General features: G+C 42.6%; 1 protein-coding gene across 2 annotated transcripts in view; it reads right to left on the reverse strand.

The window, feature by feature from the left end:
• Nucleotides 1-21,625, reverse strand: part of LOC147698733 (high affinity choline transporter 1-like) — a 150,532-nt gene extending 128,907 nt beyond the window's left edge. For both annotated transcript variants that reach the window (XM_086933501.1, XM_086933500.1), the window contains exon 1: nt 21,226-21,625. In XM_086933501.1, coding sequence (XP_086789627.1) covers nt 21,226-21,403 — 178 coding nt within the window. In that variant the 5' untranslated portion in view covers nt 21,404-21,625. The remainder of the gene's footprint in view (nt 1-21,225) is intronic.
• Between the last annotated feature and the right edge of the window lie 262 nt (nt 21,626-21,887).

Here is a 21,887-nt window from a genome sequence, read left to right on the forward strand (position 1 = left end):
GGAAAGATCGTGGATCTTTATTTTCTGATATGTATGTATTTATTAAGGTATGCATATATGTATGTATGTGCATGAGATTTAAATATAGTGACCCTATCCGAAAAGCAATGCATTGTTGTACAGGGTTAAAGGGACAGATCAGCCAACAAATGATTGCAGTGGTAGCTGCATTGTAGGAGCAGAAGTGGAGTGTTGCCTCATTGTGATGTAGCATTCTTCAGCTCTTTCCTAAATTGGAGCAGGTTTGGGGCAGCCCTGGTGAATGCTGTTATGTTGTTTGAGATTCTGGGTGCATTGATAGAGAAGGTTTGTTGACTTCTTTTTAATTTACATTTGATAGTGTCCTAGCTGTGAGTTTGGCGAAAGCCACCTAAGATGGTGAGCTTCTCAGCTAGGAATGTGGGGCTCCTGGTCTTGGTGCAGCTTGCTTTGAAGATGGTCCGGGACAACGAGGGGAGCCAGTGGAGTTCCATTGGGATATGGGTGATAGAGTTATATTTCTCTAGTCCATGGATATGACATTCTGTGGCATGTGGCACACCTTAAGGGGGCAGTGTGGAGTTTGGGAGGCCTTGGAGCATGGCACTGCCACCGTACAGATGCAAAAATACAAATGCCGGACCACCACCGCGAGACGTTGTTTTCTGGGAGTAAAAAGTTCACTTTTGTTAGTAGAGAAAGTTGGTACAAGGCTGTTCATGTTTTCTTGGCAAAGTGCTCATTGAGTTTATGACCCAAGTGACGTTGAATTGAGTGAAATGTGGAGTTTGAAGCAGTCAAGTTTCATGTCATTTAGAAACTAGTTGCTTGTTGTTCTTAGCAAATAACAGTACTTCTGACTAGGAGGGCTAAAGTTTCAGGTAGGTGCTGCACATTAAGGTCTGGATGGGATGCAGACTGTGTTTGGCATGCTGAATATCTGGAGTAAAGCAGACTTTCTGGGAGAGTTGTGTATCATCAACATGTTGGTTAATGCACTAGGTGCTGGTACTGCTTATACAGGCATACAGTTACCCTTTAATGAAAGTGCCCAGAACACATATCATGTGAGTGGTCATTGTTATTTTACTTCATTTGGTAATGGTAGTTTTAACCTCAATCCCAATCATGTAAAGTAACACTGCCTTCTTCAGTGTTTGCTAAGAGCTTCTTGCTATGTTAAGTGTGCACGTCAGGGACAGTAAGATGAAAGTTCTCACACAACTGCATGAGGGGATCAGCCATGACAGTCCCCTACTACCTACCTATGTTTTTTAACATATTTTTATTGTTTTCTAAAATCAGACACTTAACCATAATTGTACAAATTAGGGTGTGTGGCCGAGCTCTACGTATCTAAAGAATTGACTGTTACAGAGTGTAAATTATTTTCCCAACTGTTCAAATGCCTACATGTGTCTTTGTGCCCTCACATCACCCAGTATGGAGATTTCTAGGAGGTCCTATTCATGGAAGCCCCTCAGGGCCGCCACCTGTGAGTGTAGTGACCCACAATATAAAGGGGTCTCATTGGTTAATTTTTCCAGCCATTGTCTTAGTTTAAGGCATGTTAATGGGGCTCTGGTGCTGGGCGGGAGAGACCTCGGGATTGGGGTACCATGCAGTAAAGGATGATGGTCCTGTGGCTCTAATAGTTCCAAGTCCAATCACACGGCAGAGTCTAGTCTGTAGTAGAATAGTCCATCATTGAGCGTGAGCAGCTGTGAAGCCCAGTAGTATTTCTGTATATCTGGAATACCCAGCCCACCCTCAAAGGTAGACTGCATGCGCTTCTCGAAGGAGACCTAGGGAATTCGACCGGGCACACATGAAGTGGGTGAGTACTGTTGTGAAGGGCTGGTAGAGCTGTTTTGAAAGTGGGTAAGGGTAGTTTTGGGTGACACAGAGAAGGCAAGGGAAAGTAACCATCTTGTAGAGGGCACCCCGCTCCATTATCAATACGGACCCGGCAATTTGTGCTTACTGCAGTGGAACAATGGGATCCCAACAATTTTAGGGGGGTATTGAAGACCTTCGGGCCAAGATATTGAATGTGTCTAGTGGCTACTCATAATTTAGTGTCACGTAACAACGCTGGTGGTTCGCACTTCACCATCAGGTAGGTGGATTTCTCCCAGTTCATCAGCAGACCAGAGGTGTCCCCATAATTCTGAAGAATTTGGATAAGGCGAGGGACATTCTCAGTGGGCTGCTGAATGTAAATGAGCAGATCATCAGCATACAGGGATACACTATCTTCAAGTCCTCTGGGCCACCAGAAGTCACATACCTGTGCATTTAGGCACATCCACACCACCAGGGGCTCAATTGCCAACGCACATAAAAGCAGCAAAAATGGACATCCTGGCGTGTGCCATGCTCTATAGAAAAGGGAGAGGATAAAACTCCATTCAACTGGTTCCGAGCCCAAGGGCTTTCTTCGAGCACTTTGACGTATTTACGGCACTGGGGCCAAATGCATGCTTTGACAGGACCTGATATCGCAAGCCCCAATGGACTGTGTCTAAAGGTTTTTCAAAGTCCACTGAGAGGAGAGCTGCCTGATCTTCCAGTTTGCCAGATCGTTCTAGGGCCACCTGAAAATGTCTCAGGCAGTGTCTACTGTCCCTGGCCGACATGACGCCATTTTGGTCGCTGTGAACAAGTGTGGTAATTCGTTTGGAAGCCTAGTGGCTAGAGCCTTTGCTAACATTTTGGCCTCAATGTTTAAAATGAGATAGGCCGATAGGAGGGGCGCAGGGTAGAGGGCCACCCGGCTTCAAAATTACTGTGATAAAAGCACCTCTCAGGTGTCTCTGGAGTGTGCCCGCAGCCAGCATCTCCTCAAAAAACAACTGCAGGTGGGGCACCAATAATTAAGCATATTTCTTAGAGAATTCCAAGGGGAATTGGTTTGACTCTAAGGACTTCCCACTGGCCATAGCCCTAATGGCGAGGTACCTTGGCTCTCATCAGCTGTGATCGGTAGATCTAGTTTGTTCTGGTCTTTTTTAGCGAGTGTTGTCACAGGGATATCTGTGATTTTGGTGTTGTTCACTTTCAATCTGCGGGGATTATGTTTGGTGTGTAACGCCAGACAAAATTTTGAGAAAGTGTTCACGATTGCATCCATGATAGGCCACCCGGAATCGTTTATCAAGATAGGAAAAAGGAGCTTACACATCCCTAATGCACTAGCCAATATATTAGTTTGCCTGTATTATCCCCCTGTTCGTAGACAGTGCCTGGAGAATAACCAAGCATGGCACACTGAATCTAGAAACTTATCTCTGAACTTGTTTTGAGGTTCTCCAGTTTACACCCTACTTCAGTGCGGTGGGGAGATTCTTCTAGTGTTCTGATTAGCCCACTGCTTAATTTGTGCCGGTGATTGCCGGTGCTCGGCACCAGCACCTAATTGTCAGCACCAGCTTTATTGACAGTCCGCCACATGGCGGCCCTGTCTGAGATGTGCACAACAACCATGATTATTAAGTCAACTGGCATTGAAAATGAAAATTAACAGCCTCTCATACCATTATTATAGCTATGAGTGGCTTGAAATTGTCTGATTTGTCGCACTTGTAGGAGTGCAATGGTTAGATTTTGTGTTGGTACTGTCATTGGCAGCCCTGGCAGAGGCAATGCATGGTGCAGACTGCAGTGACCTTCCAAAAAGGGCCCTGGCACTTAATATTTTACAAATTAAGCACTGAAATAAGTAGACGCACTATTTCTTGGAGAATCCCTTTGTATAGCATGTGTAACAATATTTTTTCCTTTATTAGTGAGATGGGAAGATCTGAATCAGGGGACAATGGACAAATGCCCCAGATATTTCATAGTGATATTTTCTTAAGCTCAAACCCTGGTGTGGCCAAGAAACTCAGCTCATCCGTTTCAGTGAAATGTCACCGCCTCATCGTCAACATTACAGACCCTGCCGTTGGGAGTCACTATGTCAAAAACATGAGTGGCAAATGATTGGATTAAGTGGCTCCTATCACACAATACCTTGCATTTTTACTTCACATCTGTGTATGTATTATCTTCTGACTGGTGAGTGCTACAAAATACATCTCTAGAAAACAGGGTCTGATTTAGAGTTTGGCGGATGGGATACTCCATCACAAACATGCTGGATATCCCTTCCACAATATTACAAGTGCGTTAAAATCCTATGGAATTTGTTATACGGTGGCCTGTGATGACTTTAGTATGTCAAAGAGGGACACTGTGTACAGCACTGTATTCAGGTGAAGTTAGTTCTAGTCAGTAGGAACTCTCCGCTCTTCTGTTTACTCTTGGAGATGCACAGTTGCCATAGGAAATACATGAGTGTATGGCTATAGTAGCAATACGGAAGAGAAGAATTACTTTCTGACAGATAACAAGCAAGCTAATGTTGGCAATTAATGCCACAAAGTGAGATGAGGCTGAAGCTGTGAAGAAAAGAGCTCACAGATGCTACTTTGGGCTGCAGCCATGAACATTTCTTTATTAACGTGTGTGTGTGGCATTGTATTTTGATGTGAGGTACTAAGTCGAAGACTTGGGCTATTTAAACTGAAAAGGGACAACAGGAGAATGGGCAAGAAAGCCATTTAGATCCTTGGCACAAACCAAACAGGAAATTATTACTGACAGGCTGTTAGAACGCCCTCTCTATAATACTGTAAGCCATAACATTATATTTAGTTAATTAGTTAAGTTGCTAGGAGCTAACAAATCCTCTATCTTCAGGTTTAACTACATTTCTTAGATGTTTGCATTAAAGAAAAAAACACCTACATCCCAACAGAACTGGTGCAAGAACTCTCAGAGAACAAACATTATATATTGCCACCGCCCAATCCAGGTGAACGGTTCACCACAAGTGAGTCCACCAGGTAGGGGAAAGGGGAAGTGGACAGGCAACAGTAATGCGATATCAGCAATCTCAGAATGATACTTTCTCCACCCTTCGGTGGAGTTCACCCACTGGTCACATTGTCATGATGCTCAGACACGCCACATCCCAGGTACATTCCAAGATGCCAATGTCCCTCTGCACTAATCCAGCCATGTTCATGGCTTAGTCTGCTCAGGAATGCCCTTGCTGACTCACCACTGATAAACAAATAACGTTTCACGTGAGGAACGCCTTCAGTTTAGTGTATACGGCCACCAAACATATGTCCTTCCCTTCTTCAAATCCTGCTTGATGTCCGGCATTTCCGTATTCAGCGCTAGAGTGGATCTTTGAGTTGGTGCACAGACATAATATCGACTCCAAAATATCGACTGGACATAATATTGAGTTTTAAATATAGACTGGACAAAATATCGACAGGACAGAATATCGATGACCAAAATATCGTTTTTAAGGTAAGTGATATAATATCGACTGTAAAAAATATAGAAAATTAAAATATCGAAGTATATAATATACATAGTAAAAAATATCGATTTTTTAATAATATCTAATTTTTTATAGTGTTTGTTTATGGTATAATATGTGTGAAAAGTGTGTATTTATGTTATAATATATTTTTATTACTGATTTTTGTTTTTATAATGATTGCGTAATTTAATTCTGTAGCGGGTTGTGGGTTTATAGGGGAATAGGGTGGGAAGTATTTTAATTATAATTAATTAAATATTTAAATATATTTATTGATAGTAAATTTAAATTAATTGTTAATTAATTTATAATAGTTAATTAATTAAAATTTAATTGGTAATTAATTTTAATTAATTGATTAATTGGTAATTATGTCAATTTTACTAAATTATATTTGTAGCGGGTTGTGGGTTTATCGGGGAATAGTGTGGGAAGTATTTTAATTATAATTAATTAAATATTTAAATATATTTATTGATAGTAAATGTAAATTAATTGTTAATTAATTTATAATAGTTAATTAATTAAATTTTAATTGGTAATTAATTTTAATTAATTGATTAATTGGTAATTATGTAAATTTTACTACATTATATTTGTAGCGGGTTGTGAGTTTATAGGGGAATTGGGTGGGAAGTGAATACATTATAATTAATTAATTAATTACATTTATGTATATAATTTTAAATAATTGTAAAATACTTTATCGTTATTAAATAATTAATTGTAAATATATTTATTAATTAGTATTAATAGGTGATCAATTGAAATAATTATAGTTAAATAGTATTTTTAATATATTAATTATTATATTGTATACAAATTATATTTATTTTTAATTAATTAATAAATAATATTCATTTATACATTTATTAATTATTTATGAAGTATTTACTTTCCCTAATGTTGTATTCTCTGGAGTGGGAATAGTAATTTTAACCCCTACGCTATCCAATGTTTTCCCTACTGTTGCACCCACTGGAGTGGGAATAGTAATTTTAACCCCTACGCTATCCAACACTTTCCCTACTGTTGCACCCACTGGAGTGGGAATAGTAATTTTAACCCCTACGCTATCCAACGCTTTCTCTACTGTTGCACCCACTGGAGTGGGAATAGTAATTTTAACCCCTACGCTATCCAATGTTTTCCCTACTGTTGCACCCACTGTAGTGGGAATAGTAATTTTAACCCCTACGCTATCCAACACTTTCCCTACTGTTGCACCCACTGGAGTGGAAATAGTAATTTTAACCCCTACGCTATCCAACGCTTTCCCTACTGTTGCACTCTTTGGAGTGGGAATAGTAATTTTAACCCCTACGCTATCCAACGCTTTCCCTACTGTTGCACCCACTGGAGTGGGAATAGTAATTTTAACCCCTACGCTATCCAACCCTTTCCCTACTGTTGCACTCTTTGGAGTGGGGATAGTAATTTTAACCCCTACGCTATCCAACCCTTTCCCTACTGTTGCACTCACTGGAGTGGGAATAGTAATTTTAACCCCTACGCTATCCAACGCTTTCCCTACTGTTGCACCCACTGGAGTGGGAATAGTAATTTTAACCCCTACACTATCCTATGCTTTCCCTACGCTTGCACTCTTTGGAGTGGGAATAGTATTTTTAACACTTCTGCTATCGTACGGTAATATAATAGTATTTTATTTAATTATAGTTTGTTACTATATATATATGTTTTAACAAATATGATTGTAAAAATGTATATTTATTAATTTCATTTATTATTTAATAATTATAAGTTAATTTAAGTATTTTTAAGTATATTTTAGTAATTAAATTTTAATATTAATTTAATTTTACACTCTTTTTAATAAAGTCGATTTTTTTTTAAACTATATTTTTGTAAACGATATTTTGTACTCGATATTTTTGTACTTACCTGTTTGTAGATACAAACTCGATATTCTGTCTGTCGATATTTTGGCAACAATATTTTTGCAAGTCGATATTTTGTCCCTCGATATTATTTCAGTGATCCCTTTGAGTTCTCATCTTCACCTCTTTGTGTTAGATGGACTCAAGAAGAAGAATCGACCTCTTCAGTAAAGGCAGCGCAAACATCCTTGGACCTCCCAAACCCAGGGGCATATTATCAAGGGCTGGCGATAACATTATCGCCGCTTTAGCGTTAGTTTTTGGGCGAAAAGCGGCAATAATAATATTGCTTTATTATCGCGTGTTTCCTTGCCTTAGCGCTGTCAGCACGCCTCGCATCGCATCGTTAATGAGATGCAAAGGAGGAGTGCCTGACAAAACTCCATGGAAAAATATCTCTAGCCCAGCTACACGATAATATCAGGGGTAGCGATATTTGAAATAGCGTTAACTATGCCTTAACGCAGAAATTTAACGTCTGTTAAATTCCTGACTAAGGCATACCTAACATGGGAGGTGGATTGTGGGGCTAAGGCCACAGGGCCTTATCATCAAGTTATCGCCGTTTTCCATGGAACATCGCTGGAAAACCAGCGATGTTCCATGGAAAACCCCACTATCGCTGGAATATTTATCGACCTAGCTCTCAGTGTTGATAATACAGTGCTAGCTTGGCGATATATTCCAGCAATAGCCGCCGATAATATAAAGCACGCTAAGCGCGCTCAGCGATAATTATCGCTAGGGCTTGATAATATGCCCCCCAATTCTCTATTCTGGTCCTTCGCTCCAGTCAGGAGCCTATGAGTATTTTTCACCCGCTCACCCACCTCATCTGACTGGAGTGCCAGCGGTTCCTCCACCTCACCTGCCATCCAGACCTGTAAAACCTCTGAAGGAACTTCTACGGGAATACTACGCACTCGTAGAGTTCCTCCTCAGTTTATGAAGTTTCTCCTCCAGTAGAAGCATAGCGTCACCTTGTTTCTCCTAAACCCTTTAACCTGTTTCACCTCCATGCCAATCTCAGCTGTGCAACTTTCCTAAAATCTCACCCTGCTCTCCTTGATTCCAGTGCCCACTCAGCTGCACAGGCTCTGCTAGAAAAGGCCTCTAACTTTTCTTCCACACTTTTCATAGTGGACCCAATGGAGACAATATTTTTACCGTGATCTAATGCTTTATGGAGCACATAAGGACTTATTCTCCATTTGACATCTGAACATCAGTGGGAGGCTCCACCACAAAGTGTCTTTTTCTATTTCTAGAAGAGGATTTCTATGGGGTAAAGGCATTTTCTTTGGATGTTTTTTTCCTGCCATGTTAGTTCGAATGTGTGTCTGGAAAAAAAGCCATAGTCTAGTTGAGCTGAAAGGCAAAGTCTGACCCAAGGTTGCACATGCCAGCTCTCAGTATCTCAGGGCCACTAAAGGGGCCAGCAAATGGGAACCGAATATCCGTCTTCCTTTCTAGATTGTCTTGGGCTCTCACAGAAGGGTGGAAAGTCTGTGTCCACCAGCCCTGTGCTCCTCGGGCTTGTTCTAGTCCTGCTACACCCACCTCCAGTGCTGTCCCAGAAGGCCACAGGTCCGGTTGAGCTGTGGTGTACACTGGCCTCCATCGACTCTGACTTGGCTTAGGTTACACATTTCCTTCACCACATGAGCCTTCCCTCTACCTCTCACTCAGGAGGGCAGACATGGGAGATTTACACCACTGGCACCAACTAGCACCCTGCCAATGCACACCTTCAATCACTACCTCAGGGAGCAAAAAACCTGCCTCTGTAAAAGCTCCACCATGCCATACTGCAATGGCATATCCTCCAGGCGGTCATTGGCAGTCATCCGGCATCTAGAGTGACGTAACAAGCCCAACAACAGGTGCCCAGGTGGCTGCTCCACAGAGTCACTGCCATTTTGGGGCTCGGCCGTACAGGACCACAAAAGCCACCATCTTTGGCATTGGGTAATCATTATGTATTGGCAAAAAAATTATATTTCAGGGTTGTCTGAGCTTACATTGAATCACATGATGTCATGTTTTACAGGAACAAGAAGAAACAGCGGAGATACAAGTCCTGGGTTAGTAAATGTTTTCCTCGTATTCTTCTTCACAGTCTCCAGGAACAGAGACTGTGGAAATTAGTAATTGGAAGATAGCCTATTCGGTCAAGTTAAACTTACAGGGAATCAGTTCCGGATTCTAAGGCTGGACTTCCGGGTCAAAGCAGAAGCAGTAGTAAAAAACCTGCCCCTGCACTAGCTCAGCTGCCTGGCAACATTCCTCTTCGTGTAGGCCATTTCCGTCACCAGCACTGTCTGCATTTTCTGTTACCCTACCTTTCCCCTTCTGAATTTCCCTTGACGTTTCAGTCTCTTGAACCTATTTACTGAACTTGAATTTACCTTGTGGATTCAGATGAGCTTGACTTACGTATCTCAGCGTCCGGGCTTTATTCCAAGCACCCGGTTCATCTCTGTTTATCCGAATTGACCAAGCAGTACACTTATTGTTGAATGCAGCACATCACACATTGCTTGCATGTGTTATGAGTACAGCAATTAATCCTTGTTAAGTTTTTCCAAAAGTACACATTGACATTCTGTGAAGGTCCTGAGCTCGGTATCCACTACTTGTCCCTAACCAGTGTCTCCGATGTCCCTTCCCTCCCCTATTCCTCCCCTCCTGGTTCCCAATTAGGACATTATTGTAAAGAGCGGGAGGAGGCAGAAGTTAGGTTTAAAGTTATTTATTCTTAAAGTAGTATTAAGACCCACTGGTGCTAGAGTCCAGGCATCTCTCCAGTTCAGCTCCAACAGCTTCACTGAAGTAGAATCTAGATCACTAGGTTACAACAAAAGGATTCTGAATTACATAGCTAAGAATCTAAAGGAGATAAAGAATGGAAGACAAAGAATCATCCTCTAAAATAATGTTACTGACAGGCATATCTCTCAACTGGATTGGGTGATCAGAACCTGGACATAAGTTAATACCAAGCTTGCCAAGATCAAACCAACCTACAATATTCTTCCCATCAATCTCCACGTATATTTTAGTAAAAATTTGGCGAGTTTAAAATTTTAAAAAATCCTCAAAGAAACCCAACATTTTAATTCTAAAATTACCAAACGCCTTAGGGTTTATGTCAGAAATGTTAAGCTTGACACCATTCCAATTTTTTTCTTTGAAAAATACGTCAGACAAAATGGTTACTGGCGAACCAGAATCGGCCATGGCTTCAAACCCAACCTTTCCAACAAAAACAGTTCCTAAAGGAGCTTTAAAAGGAAGAATGACACTGCTAATATAGCTATCAAATGCATCATCAAAAATAGTAATGATCATATTGTGCATATCATTTTCAACATTAGATACATAACTGACCGTAGTATTTACATTTCTTTTAACAGTTTTACAGAATGAAGAAAAGTGACCATTTTTACCACACTTCGTACATTTCTTTTTAAGTGCAGGACAATCAGAAAAGTTCGCTAAATGTGATTTAGAACCACATCTAAAACAACTCAAGCCAGACTCCCTGTTTGTCTTGAAAGAATTTTTTCCTCGAGTTTGAACTGAGCAAATGGAAGAAACACTTGCGCCTTTAACAGACTCAGCTTCAATAATTTTGGAAGATTCTATAGACCTTTCAATGCCTTTGGCTAGGTCAATTACTTCCCCCAAAGTAGGATTGCGGCACGCCAAAAGTCTTTCTTGTACCTTCTTAGAAAAACAATTAAATACAAATTGATCTCTGATAGAAAAATCAACAAATGCTCCAAAGTCACAATTGGCAGCTAGTACCCTCAAGGCCGCCACGTAATCTTCTACAGACTCATCACACAATTGCTTTCTTTTGTGAAAAGCATGTCTCTCAATCATAACATTCGGTTCATCTTCAAACTGCTTTTCCAGTCTGGCAACAGCTTCTAAAAATACATTCCAAACATCTCCTTCACCTCCCGGTGCTGCAATAGGTTCAAGATTTTTAAAAATTTCAATTGCAGCTGTTCCTAACTAACTGAAAAGAATAGCTTTTTTCCTTTCTGGTGAAAACTTAGAACCATCAATAGCAACAATATAGTTTTCAAAGGACTCAAACCATTTCTTCCAACACAACTTTGGTTTTCCAGGAATTTGTAGGAAAATGGAAGGTTGATTGCAAATTTGGGAAGAAGCCATGCCGAACAATGAATAGAATTCACTGAAGTTAACAGAAACTTGCTCTTGTAGTAAAAGTGTGCAAATCACTGAAGTTAACAGAAACTTGCTCTTGTAGTAAAAGTGTGCAAATCACTGAAGTTAAAAGAAACTTGCTCTTGTAGAATTGGTAACTTGCACCTAAAGAACAGTGTGCAAATCACTGGGAAAGAAGATAACTTGCACTTAAAATAATGGTGTAGTAAAAGTGTGCAAATCACTGAATAGATAACTTGCAGCTAAAATAACAGTGTGCAAATCACTGAAGTAAAATAAAGGAAAAGCGAAATGCTTAAAATAGAAAAGCAAATAACCGCTGGAGAATGCACAGTAATGTTCAATAACTGTTTAAAGTCGAATAGTAATTTAAAAAGTGAGCGAATCACTGTGTTCGCTGAAGAATAATCAAGATAAGCGCTATAAATTCGAAGCGTAAACACTGCTTGCATGAAAGTGAGCGAATCACTGTTCGCTGAAGAATGGAAAAGATATGCGCTTTAAATAGGAACGTAGAAACTGCTTCCGTGAAAATTTGAGAAAGTGCTGTCAAAATGGCCGCACGTTGCGTCTGAAGACGATGCGTTTCAGTGAGCTCATGCGTTTCAAAACGCGAAGACGTGACTGCATGCAGCGTCACAGAGCTCAGAACATGAATGGACGTCAAAGAGTCTTCAGCGCATGAAGCAAGCGCGAGCAGTATCCAACGGCAAAAAGAAAAAGTAAGGGCCGTTTTAAATCCAAAATAATAAATAATTCGTAACAGTACCTTGAAATGTGTGAAAATTACGGGAATCTCACACAAGATGCCTAGATCTTCAGGAGGAGGACTGTGGTAGCCGGCACAACCACGCAGAGGTCCGAATCGAAGAGCTTCTGGAAAATAGAAGTTTTCTTTTCTTGAGAGTAGCTACACAGTGGGTCATTAATTAATTAATAAACCTCGTCGCCATTGTAAAGAGCGGGAGGAGGCAGAAGTTAGGTTTAAAGTTATTTATTCTTAAAGTAGTATTAAGACCCACTGGTGCTAGAGTCCAGGCATCTCTCCAGTTCAGCTCCAACCGCTTCACTGAAGTAGAATCTAGATCACTAGGTTACAACAAAAGGATTCTGAATTACATAGCTAAGAATCTAAAGGAGATAACAGAACTACAAAACTAAATGAAAGGGAAAACTACAATAGAAATAGAAGACATATACCACAATTATTCCTCATTATTTCAGTTGGAATGGGTAATTAAGTGGGAATCTCAAGGGACCCCTTCGGTTCAGTCACTCCTGATTCCTAAAACCTGATACAACACTAACCACAGATTCGGATCAGTAATGTAAGAATACTGGCTTTACTTACAACTTTGATAGTGCAATGTCTGTCTGCGAATCTATGTCCTCCTCAACACTTGCATTGGAAATTCTAGGTCTCCGCCATCATGAAGGTAGAGGTTACTTTGCAAATGTGGCTGCCTCTGTCTTGGAAACTGCCTTTGAGAGAAGTTCCAGAAATGGTGAACAGTTTGGTGTTCAACTAGATAAAAACATTCAAAGAGGGTAATGGCCCAGGTGTTATCTACACCTGCCAGGGACAGGGTAGGGCTCCTCAAAGATGAATTAGCTTCTGGACACTGCCCAGATGGGCATCCTGTAAGAGAAACAGAACACCCAAGATCTTTGTCTCAGCTCTGAAAGCAAGTTCGCACCTCATCAAGCAGCTATTCAGCTCTTGGGCAACTCTTGGAAGCTCAAGCAAATGGGCTTCTAGAGGCTTTAAGCAGGTAAATGTTGACTTTTTCAAAGTACCTTTTGTAAAATATTTAGCACAAATCTGACTCTATCAATGGATTGGGTTTGTAATATATATTTTAAGAATCCACAAATCGAACCTTTTAGCTGGTTCTTAGGTACAGTTAAGATTATTTAATGATAGTATTAACTCCCATTCCTTTCCTAGGGAACAGCTAATCCTTCTACAGTGAAAATAACTTTTGGGATTTGTCACTGTGAACACATTTTTATCATTAAACTTTTACATGCCCTACATTCTAATAGCATCCGCACTGCCTTATTTGGCATTAAGGCTTACATAGACGTGGCTTATTAATATTTAAAAGTATGGGTTAGGCCTGTCAAAAGGGGTTATTTTGGAAAACTAAATGTGCACAGCCAGGTTGCTGGTGGCAAGCCTGCAGTCGTCTTTTACACTGTCAATCTAGTGGTGGCACAATGAGTACTGCAGTCCACCAGTGACATTTATCTTACAGACTCAGGCCCTGGATACATTTTGCACCATATACTAAGGACTTTTAGGTAAGTTAAATGTGTCAATCAGGAGTATAGCCATTGGTAACATGTTTTTTGGAGTAGGAGCACATGGGGCCTAGTTAGGAGAGTCAAAAAACAACAGTATCAGTTCTAAAAACTCAGGGGATTATGCAAAAAGAGGCATTTTCCTATACCTTGGTGCTAACTTTCGCTATGGAAAAAGTAAAACCGTTCCTCCCTGAAAGCAAATTTAGAACTGCTGTTCAAGCGCTCATGTTCTTGACAATACTTAAAACACCCTGCTCACAGACTCCCTATTTGCTTCCCTTAGGGGCATCCTATCCTGCAGTAAGCATCATCAATGGACTGATGAAACATGACTGTATCAGTTCCACCTGATGGAACTCCAGTGACACCCTTTGCCTGGCTGCACCATCTTCAAAAACGAGCTGCTTCATTCACAAAGCAATCACCTGGCTGACAAGATCACCTCCTCCAGTGGCTCTCAGCACACCCACAGCCAGGAAGAAGTGCAAAAAAAGCATACACAAAACAAAAAGACAAAAAACCAAAGCAGCACCCAGGATCTGGAATGACATTCCTGTATCCCTCAGTACCACACCAATCCGGCTACAGTTTAGGAAACAGCTAAAGACATCGGGCATATCATCAAGGGACTGCGATAAATAACGAAAAGCTCGCTTTTTTATTTATCGTCGTCTATCTCTGGAATTTTTCGCCCTGGTAGCAGGTAATTAACAACGCGTTTCTCCAGGCTGATAAAAATTCCAGCGATAGCGGGGAAATCATCGTTTTGCAGGGAACATCGCTGGTTTTCCATCGATGTTCCCTGCAAAACGGCGATAACCTTGCTGATACGACCCTGTGGTTGTATCAGCATAACCCACCCCCAATGTTAGGGATATGCAAGTATGCATTTTAGCAGACGTTAGTTTTTGGCAAAAACAGCGGTTTTCTCCAAAAACTAACATCTGCTTAAATGCTGGGGCAGCCTTCTAAGTATCACGATGTGCACATCAGCGATATTTGCAAGGTTGTACTGCCCAGTGACACCCACTTTGCATCTCATTAGAGATACAAAGGGAGGCGTTGGGTAAAAGGGGGCTAAAATTAGCTTAATGTATGTTAGCACCCACTTGTAAATAGGGCGAAAAGATTATCTTTGCTTTTTTGGCCAAAAAAGGGGAGATAATGCCCTTGTGAATATGCCTCATCTCTCTTTCAAGATTACTACATCAAAACAAAGTAACCGTCCACTTCCCCTCCAGTGATTCACTGACTGTATCACTGCTTTTGACCTTGTGTAAGGCTCCACTGCTTTTAAGGTAGGTCCATGCTACACATACACCACATACCTACATCCATGTATTTTGATAGCACACAGAAACAAGCATCGACAATGCCAATAGGTCAGACTTTTATTTTGAATAATAAGACTCGCTTATAAAGACGTGTAAAGATATTAACAGAGTAGAAGGGAACACATAGTGACAGATGCATGTTGACACTGTCAGAATAATAGTACAGCATTTGTTGTTAAAATGTTGTAAAGGCTGTTGGTGTTGGTGGTCCCGCCCTGGCCTGGATTGCTAATTTCCTTTCTGATCGCACGTTCCAAGTCTTTTCTTCCACTTCTGTTTCATCTACACTCCCCTCCACTCACGGTGTTCCACAAGGGTCTATCCTTAGTCCCCTTTTCTTTAACCTGTATGTGAGACCTCTTGCTTTTTTGGCGGAACAGGCTGGTCTCACAATTTATTCCCATGCTGATGACACTCAAGTCATCTACTCACTCTCCACTAACAAAAACCTCCCTTCCTCCTCCCTTCAAGTTGGGCTGAAGCAAATATCTGATTGGATGCTGAAGCACAAATTAAAACTAAACGGGGACAAAACAGAGCTGCTCCTGTTTGGCTCAGATACCTCACTCTGGGGCCCCCAACACTGGCCACCAGAGATGGGCCCTCTACCTATTCCAACCATGTCTGCTCGCAATCTTGGGGTCCTCCTTGACAACCAATTATCCTTCAAGCAACACGTGGTGAAAGTCTCCGCCACCTGTACTACCATCATCAGGTGGCTGAGGAAAATAACGTGGATGCTGCCAGCTGACACCCTGAGGACTGTAGTCCAGGCTCTTGTCACCTCACGCCTGGACTATGGGAACATCTTACTTCTGGGTGCCTGCAAGGAGGTAACCAGGAAGTACCAAGTGGTACAGAATATGGCAGTTCGCCTTATCTGTCATCTGCCTGCCAGATCCTCGGTTACACAGCACATGCGTAAATTGCATTGGTTGCGTATCGAGAGCAGAATTAAGTTCAAAGCTCTGTGCTACATGCACAAAATAATGACTGGAAGAGCCCCTCACTATCTCTCTGCTCTGGTGCAGCAATACATTCCCCCCCGCACACTCAGGTCTTCCACTCAGAACAAGTTTAGGACCCACGCATCAACAGAGCCAAAATGGGAGGACGTTCGTTTTCCCTGCTGGCTCCCTCCTTATGGAACTCCTTACCTCAATCTTTCCGTTCTGAAGTATGCTTTCTGACATTCCGTAAAGGATATAAAACCTGGTTGTTCAATACTTAATTCCTCTAGTTTGACGTTCCTTCACCCCCTACACCGTTCAGTTTGCCTTAGCGCCGGGAAACCTCCGGGTAGCTGCGCGCTTAACAAATGTAATTATAAATATAAATAAAAATAAAACTGCAACACATAGGAAAGACAATCGATATATCTATTAATTAAATTAACAATAACCTATTGTAGTTAAAATACACAGATAGCATAGATGCAGATGCACCAAGTGTAATATGGTATTCATAATAATAACTTGGATGTGAAAAGAGGTCATCACTCACGAGGGGCGAAGCCCTGAATCAGTCACGAAGCCCCTCCATTCCCTAATAAAAAATGTTAAAAATTATATTACTATTGGCCATCGGCTTATACTGTTTTTTAACACAAAACTGGGTCATTAATATATATTTTTGACCAGAAACATAGTATTGATTTCATTTTCTAGATATTGTGAGCAATGGACTAAGATAAAAAAAATATATACGGAAAGATTAAAAAGAAAATTCTCAAATAAGGTTTGTGTTTATATACAACCCTATGTGGAAAGCGCCATTATTCATTTAAAGTAGAAAGAAAAGAGTATGTTGAGCTATATTGTAACGATGACGTCAAGGTCGAGGAGTCGGAGCAGCTGTTGTTTATTTACCACACATAAGAACATTTTCCTGCTGTTGCACATGTTGAACTTATTATGAGAGTCCAAATAAGCGCGAGCTGATGCTACTTTCCTTTGAGCTTCTATATGTTAGGGAAGCTTGAGGCACTGGTGCCAACACTGTACCTGCCCTGTGTGTGTATGGGGCTTGGTGAACATTATTGAAAAGCCAAAACAAATGACATGGCGGACAGGTTGGGGGTGATGGGGTAGTGCACGGTACACGATGAGCCATTTTGTAATGTGTAATGCATATCATGCACGTGAAGTAGTGTGGCTCACTGGTTAGAGGCGGCAGACCCGAGAGCAGAGGACGACCCGGGACCAGGGTTCGATTCCCGGCGCGGCAGGTTTCTGGACCAGGGTCAGCGGACTCGATAATTCTCTCGCCTCGGTGCCCACTCTGATCAGCGATCACACTCGGCAACTCTGGGCATTAGCTTGCCTCATCTTCACTAACGGCCCCACCAGACCGCCGGGGATGCCTGGTCTCACCCTGGAGATACCAATTAAGGGACCATCTCTCAGGGAAGCCAGGAAGGGTTTCGCAGCGGTCGAAGCGCCTTGGACCCTCCGGGTAAGTAGTGCGCTATATAAATGCCTATACATTTACACGCGGCACGCAGCAGCGTGTATACGTCACGCTCGACGCACGAGCGCAGAGCAGGTACCACAACCACATGGGCATAAGAAATGCAGATTTCTGTCACAGAAAGAACATGGGCAGTACAGCTCAAACAACACTTGTGCAAGTTCAAAGGTCTCCCCTCTCACAAGCAGAACGGGCATCACCTGGGCACCAGCAGTGCAAGCTTCACTCACTGACAGGTAGAACTGTCACTGCATGGGCAGTTCAGTGCATGTTTCACTCAAACACACTCACAAATGCACACATATACACATGTCCTTGGATATTGGTGTGGGAGTTTCTGTACGGATGGTGCCGCACCGTGTGTTTTATGAGGGCATGGGTACCTGTCTGTGTACTGTCCTACGTGTACAAGTGCACCAGAAATCTCACTGACTCTGCCCAGCCGTGCCATTCTGCCAGTGGTGTAGCTGGCATGCGTGTGTCTGACTCTTCCTCAGCTCTACATGCCTGCTGAGCTGTGCCTGGTGTGACTGCTTGGCAGAGGTGAGTCTTGCATCTACCTGGCACTAACAAGCTCTATCGACCTTTCACAGGTGCGCCTGGCATGCCACAACAAACCTGTAGTCTGTGAGGGGTGCACGTGACATGTGGCTGTCGTTGTGCCGGCCCTTCCAGCCCGTCAGAGAAAGGAGTAGCAGGTGTTTTCCTTCTCAGCCCCATCTACTTGTCAAGGTGTCATCCGATATGTGACTGACTTCTCCAGCCAAACCAGCTCTCCAGACGCATATCTTACGAGTGACAGACCATGTATCTCCCCTACTGGCCTTTCATATGCAGTTCAACAAGTGACGGACTCTGTCCCAGCCCTACTGGTCTTTCATATGCAGTTCAACAAGTAACTGACCCTGTTCCCTCCCTACTGGTCTTTCATATGCAGTTCAACAAGTAACTGACTCTGTCCCAGCCCTACAGGCCTTTCATATGTAGTTCAACAAGTAACTGACTCTGTCCCACCCTACTGGCCTTGCAGTTCAACAAGTAACTGACTCTGTCCCAGCCCTACTGGTCTTTCATATGCAGTTCAACAAGTAACTGACCCTGTCCCTGCCCTACTGGTCTTTCACATGCAGTTCAACAATTAACGGACTCTGTCCCAGCCCTACTGGTCTTTCATATGCAGTTCAACAAGTGACGGACTCTGTCCCAGCCCTACTGGTCTTTCATATGCAGTTCAACAAGTAACTGACCCTGTTCCCTCCCTACTGGCCTTTCATATGCAGTTCAACAAGTAACTGACTCTGTCCCAGCCCTACTGGCCTTTCATATGCAGTTCAACAAGTAACTGACTCTGTCCCAGCCCTACTGGCCTTTCACATGCAGTTCAACAAGTAACTGACCCTGTTCCCTCCCTACTGGCCTTTCATATGCAGTTCAACAAGTAACTGACTCTGTCCCAGCCCTACTGGCCTTTCATATGCAGTTCAACAAGTAACTGGCTCTGTCCCAGCCCTACTGGCCTTTCATATGCAGTTCAACAAGTAACTGGCTCTGTCCCAGCCCTACTGGCCTTTCATATGCAGTTCAACAAGTAACTGACTCTGTCCCAGCCCTACTGGCCTTTCATATGCAGTTCAACAAGTGACGGACTCTGTCCCAGCCCTACTGGTCTTTCATATGCAGTTCAACAAGTAACTGACCCTGTTCCCTCCCTACTGGCCTTTCACATGCAGTTCAACAAGTAACTGACTCTGTCCCAGCCCTACTGGCCTTTCATATGCAGTTCAACAAGTAACTGACTCTGTCCCAGCCCTACTGGCCTTTCATATGCAGTTCAACAAGTAACTGACCCTGTTCCCTCCCTACTGGTCTTTCATATGCAGTTCAACAAGTAACTGACCCTGTTCCCACCCTACTGGCCTTTCATATGCAGTTCAACAAGTAACTGACCCTGTTCCAGCCCTACTGGCCTTTCATATGCAGTTCAACAAGTGACTGGCTCTGTCCCAGCCGTTAAGTTTGTGTGCCTAACTAGGTTCAAGCTGCATGACCCCTATAGGCCTTTCGGCAGTGGTCCTGGCATCGCCAGACGGACGTTATTTAACACCTTTGTTTACATAGAATGTGAATGCCACTTCCCCAATTCTACTGCCCTGACATGCCCTACAAATGACTGACTGCCCTGACCCTGCTGACCTCTACAGAGGTACGTCTGGCATCTGGCTGGCTCTGGCGCATTCCTATGGACAGCACAGAGGCAAGAAGAACAATAAGAGAGCCAATAACAGCCCACCCCCCCCCCCCACACACACACACCCCATTCACGTCTATGTCTAAAAAATCGGGCCCTCCCTAAGTCAAGTCATTCCCCATTCAGGCAAATGCCTTTCGCTAACTGTGCAATCACAATAGAACATGTTTAATGCATCACAGTTAAAATCAACCAATGGCTGATGAAAGTGATGAATGGCACTTACAATCAACCAATGACTGAGCTCAAAATATATATACCAAGACCAGGATTCTCCTCTCTGTATACATTATATATGATCTTTGAGACTTCTAAGACGGCCTGCCACACCTAAAAATGGCAAGAAAGAGGATAAGGAGGCCATGAAGTAAACGCTTACCGTAGACATTAAAATACAGATACCATATGGAACACGATGCCACGAGACAGATGTTCATGGACACCTCTATCCCCAGGTACCTTATCCCAGTATTACTTCAACACTGCTACTTCTTCGCCTCTTTACTTCGACTGGGTAGGTTTACTGCCCTAAAATGAGTACTAGTCTAATTTGGTGCAGGAGACGTAGATCAGTCCATATAATTGTTGGTAATGGTAAGAAGGGCCGGCTTTAGCGCTGGTGGCGCCTGGTGCAACAATCTTTTTTGTTGCCCCCCTCCCCCAATCCCTCCTTCTCCATGAATTCCCTCACTACCACTCTCCAACAGTGCACCCCATCCCCCCATAGCCTCTCTCTGACATACATTTCTTTTTGTGTAGTGCTACTCATAGTTGACTCACACTCAGTTCTCTGATCTGCATGCTGCACATTCTGTGCAGCAGGAACATTAACCCTCCGGGCTACTTTAGACTGAATCAAAGCTGAGACTAGACACAATTCCGATCTCTCACCAGTAGGAACATTAATCACCAGAGTTATCTTGGCATTTTTATTGTTGCCTGAAAACTGCTGGACGCACAAGGAAGTTCACACGCCTTTAAACCAATAGTTATTTTTAATAAAAAAACAGCGCCCCCCCCCCCCCTCCTCCCTCCGAAGTCAGTGCCAGGTGCGACTGCACCGGTCGCACTGCCCTGTGGTCAAGTCGGGGTAATGGTGAGGTGGAATTAATGGTAATCAACAGTCTATATGTCAAAGTAATTAAAGCAAGTAGGATTAATTGCTTTCTGATAAGATATAGTTCTCAGCTTCAAATAATACATTATAAACAAAGCAACAGTTTTCAGTGAGCAGCAAAGCAAGGTAGGAATGTCAAGTGGCGAAGCAAAAAGAAAAAGAAACATACAAACAAAAACGTAGCACCAGATAAAAAAAGATCAGACTCAAATGTGATTTTGCTTAAACGAATATATCGTAGGACAGGCTGTTTGTGTTACTGTGAAATTGCCAAAAACACTTACCCACAGTTGTGAATAATCCGACAACAAAGTTCATATTTCTTCCACCCACAATGGCGATTTCAGTTTGGTTTTTACCTTTCTTTTCCTTCTTAGATTTCCAAGCAGCCCAAACCCCAGTTGCCATAGTCAGTACATAAAAGACAATCACGGCTACCAGACCTGGGATGTTGAGAGCCATTTTCTGCCACTCGCCCCAAGAGCTGCTTTGCAGTGGGTCAAGCTTCGGAGCTAAATTTCACGCACATATTAAAGTTTGGGCAACCTAGTATTTTGCGAGTCGGTGAAGGACGGAATTGTCTGTAGCGCTGCGACTCCAGGTCTGCACTCCTCGGCTTCCGCGCACGCTCTTGGCTGTCCATCCCAGGCTACTGAAGGAGAAGAGCTTGGCATCCTTGGGGCAGCGGTGCTGGTGCCTGTTAAACATGGAGGAGGGGCAAGACCTTTATGGGCTGCTGAATGCCATCCAAAATGCACTACAATGAGGTTCCTGTTGTGTGTGGGCTTCATCTGTGTGCTTCTAGCCACTCATGTGAATTCAACAGCTAGAAAGTCAAACTCCAAAGCTTTGGAGCAACACCAAAGTTTGATGCCCAGATGTCTGGCCTCGTTTCTAGATATTTAAAAGGTTCATACTGGAAAGAGCAGACTGACTGCCAACACTT

Source organism: Lissotriton vulgaris, chromosome 8, assembly GCF_964263255.1.
Source record: "Lissotriton vulgaris chromosome 8, aLisVul1.2, whole genome shotgun sequence".
Classification (NCBI taxonomy): Eukaryota; Metazoa; Chordata; class Amphibia; order Caudata; family Salamandridae; genus Lissotriton; species Lissotriton vulgaris.